Source organism: Trypanosoma equiperdum (genome assembly GCF_001457755.1).
Source record: "Trypanosoma equiperdum strain OVI genome assembly, contig: ctg_1428, whole genome shotgun sequence".
NCBI lineage: Eukaryota > Euglenozoa > Kinetoplastea > Trypanosomatida > Trypanosomatidae > Trypanosoma > Trypanosoma equiperdum.
The window spans coordinates 8720-11861 of record NW_027123425.1 but is presented as its reverse complement, the minus strand read 5'-3'; the positions used below and the strand labels follow the sequence as shown (position 1 = coordinate 11861).

The 3142-nt window shown below is 41.9% G+C and overlaps 1 protein-coding gene across 1 annotated transcript; it reads right to left on the bottom strand.

The window, feature by feature from the left end:
- Positions 1–719: 719 nt before the first annotated feature.
- Positions 720–1313, bottom strand: TEOVI_000794300 (Trypanosome variant surface glycoprotein (A-type), putative; the record flags this gene model as incomplete). The annotated part of the gene is made up of 1 exon (XM_067221396.1): positions 720–1313. One exon carries the CDS (start codon positions 1311–1313, stop codon positions 720–722), a length of 594 nt encoding a protein of 197 aa, XP_067077497.1.
- Between the last annotated feature and the right edge of the window lie 1829 nt (positions 1314–3142).

Genomic DNA, 3142 nt, shown 5'->3' with positions numbered 1-3142 from the left:
TTATTATTATTATTATTATTATTATTGCTATTATCACCATAACTAATGTTTATAAAATAAACAAAATAGCAAGATTCCATAAATTTTATCAAATTGAGCAATAATCCTTAGAATTATAAAATTCTACGAAACTCATAAAAAACAACAGAAATCAGAGACAATTTATTATGAAGGAGAAAACTACCATTTCGGCATTTAACCATTTTCTTTTTTATCGTCACCTTCTTTTCCACTTCTCCATCCACAGGTAGCTGGTTTGCCTGCTGTGTTTACTGCCTCACAGGCTTGCTGGGTTACAAGTTTTCTGCAGTCAGGTTTCCCATCTTTCCCTCCTGCTTGTTGGTTTGCTTGTTCTGCCTCTTTTTGTGCTTTTTCGGTAATCTTGAAAGTGTTGTCTTTCCATTCGCAGCCGTGCGTTTTGCCGCATTCAGTTTGCTTCTTGTCGTCGCATTTTGGGGTTTGTGGCTTAGTGACTTCACAATTCTCTTTGGGGTTAGGCTTTGCTCCAACTTCGCAAGCAGTCCAGTTAGTGTTTAGTTGTTGTAGAAAGAAAAGTCGTCCTTTTTTGGTCACAGTTTGTCCTTCCTTCTCTGTTCGGTGTTTTTTTCATCAACTGTTTTATCGGTTTTAGTGCTGCACCTGCCAGTTCGGCTTCTTTTTCCGGCTCCTCATCTCCAAAGCTGCCGATCGGCACCGTGAGCATCGGCGGTTCAGCCTCCTCACCGTAGGCTAGGTCTATTAGCTTGCTGTTGGTGGTTTCTTGGGTTGTCAGTCCATTCATAAACGCCTTTTCTTCCGCGTCGACGGCTGCGTATGTTGGTGCGGCGGCTTGCCATCCTGCCGCCGCCCCTTTCCACTGCGGTTCTGTGCCTGGGTCGTCTTGTTTCTAGCAGTCTGCCCATTATTTTGAAGTTTGCGTTGTCGTTGGGTAAACCAGGGTTGCCGGCACCGGTTCGCTGGAGCACCTTGCATGTTGTCCCGCTGCTGCCGCTACTGGTTGCCCCGCGTGCCGTCTGCTTGAACTTGGCTTCGATGTCGATACTGATGTCTGCTGGTTCGACACTTACCATCGCCTGGTCTTGCCCCGCCTCCTTCTCGCATGGTGCAACGTCAATGTCGGCTCTCGCTCCCGCTGCTAGGTTGGCTCCACTGGAAACGCAAGGAACGTTGTTAGAGCTTTTAGTGGCTAACAGCATCGTTGCCGCTTCGTCAATCCTACCCGCTAGTTGCACGCATCGCGACGCAGTTGTTACGGCGCTTGCCGTTTTGCTCTGTAGGAGCTTCAGCGTCTGCGCCCTTGCTTCGTATATCATTTGGACGAGCGTGGTTATGGATTCTGCAGCCTGTCCTGTGGTTTGTGCTTTGATTGCCAGGAAATCTTCTTGTAGTACAGAGAGCGCTGATGCTTGTGTAAACAGCTTTTTTAAGTGATATTCTATGTTCCTTGGGGCTTCCTTTAGTTCGCGAGCTAGTGTACACGCCGTCTTTAAGTGAGCCGCCTGTATCCCGAGATGGTTTGCATCGCTGAGTTGTGGTACTTGAACCAATGCCACTAGCACTACTGCAGCTTTGGTGCATACTGTGTTGGTTATATGGCTTTCGTTTTTGTCTGGATTACTGAACTGACGGTGAAGTGGCCCGCATCTCCGTTCTATTTTCTCTTTGCACCTTAGAAATTGCAGACTACCGATGGAATATGGTGTTTTGCTGAGGGTGTTTTTGACTTTTGTGCGAGCGTCCACTCAATTCTACATTATGTCACTGTCCGTTTGTACCGTTGCACTTTACAGACAGCGTCTTGCTGTTCTTGCGGAGGTTCTGATGCCAGTTAGTGGCTGCTTTGCGCCGGCATTAAAAAACAACAGCAAAACACCCAGCCACCCACACGTATATGACTATATAGCTGTGTGACTGACTTTTGTGACGTCTCCCAAGTAGCCCGCATTTAGTATTTTACGCACCATGTGGTGTAAATTGGTACGCCGCAAGTTTTAAGGTTTAATTAAACTAAAAACCACGTTAGTCAAATCATCTCCACCGCTTCATCAACATATCTTAATGTGAAAAAAGTGGCTCATCGACAACTTTCCTTCCACCTAATTTATTTTTTACCCCTGTACTGTGATGTCACATATTCTCTTGTTTATTCCATATTTTATTTTTTGCATTTAGTTTGCTGCTGCTATTTTTGCATATGACGTAGCACCTCCATTTGGCCTGTACTATGGACTTTTTCTCTGCCTCACTGTTATATATATTTTCCCTGTGTATGATTGCGTCCATCGCCATGTTTGTGAATTAAACTACGCAAATTCCATCTCCTTTTCCCCCTCATTGCTTTTTTGCATTTTCCTAAACTATATTCACCGCACACATCCTTTCACTTATCTACTGTCTAATTTCCACTGTTTTTAATGAGTCTGTTTTTGTCTTTCGTTTAATATCCACCACAAATATTATAATAATCGTATACACGCACTCGCAACTCTTTCCTATCATTATTCTTATGATTCTTATTATGACCGCAAATTCACTCCAATATGTATGAAATAAATAAAATAAACAAAATTAGAATGACACTCATCTTTCATTCCCTAACACTTTACTATTTTACACCAATAAGCTATCATCACACATATTTTACTGATATTTCATATTTTTAAAAAGTTTCACTGTCTTGTATAGTTTCATCAAAAAGTGTTAAAATATATCAAATTAAGTAATTTTATCAAACTCACTCATAATATTAAATTTTAATAAATTTCATAGAATCGAGCAAACATTCTAAAAATTTTATAATTTTAAAATGCTACCGAATTCACAGAATGCAGAAGAAATCGGAGAAAATTTCTTATTTATGAGGAAACTAAAACTTCGGAACATCTATTTTTCTGGTTCCTCTTCACCCTCTTTCACACTTCGAAATTCAAAATTGTGCCTGTCGCCTGTTTTGTCATTATTGCAAGTGGTCTTATCAGTTCCGTGTTTTGCACACCCAGTTGCAGCAGTTCCCCCCGCTTGTTGTTCCGTTCATGCTGCTGTTGCTTCTGTTCCTTTGTGGGTTTGAATTTCTGTGTTTTTGTGTCATTGTCGCAGTTGTCTTTTGGTCATTCTTCTGCTGTTTCGTTTGCTGGAGTTTTGT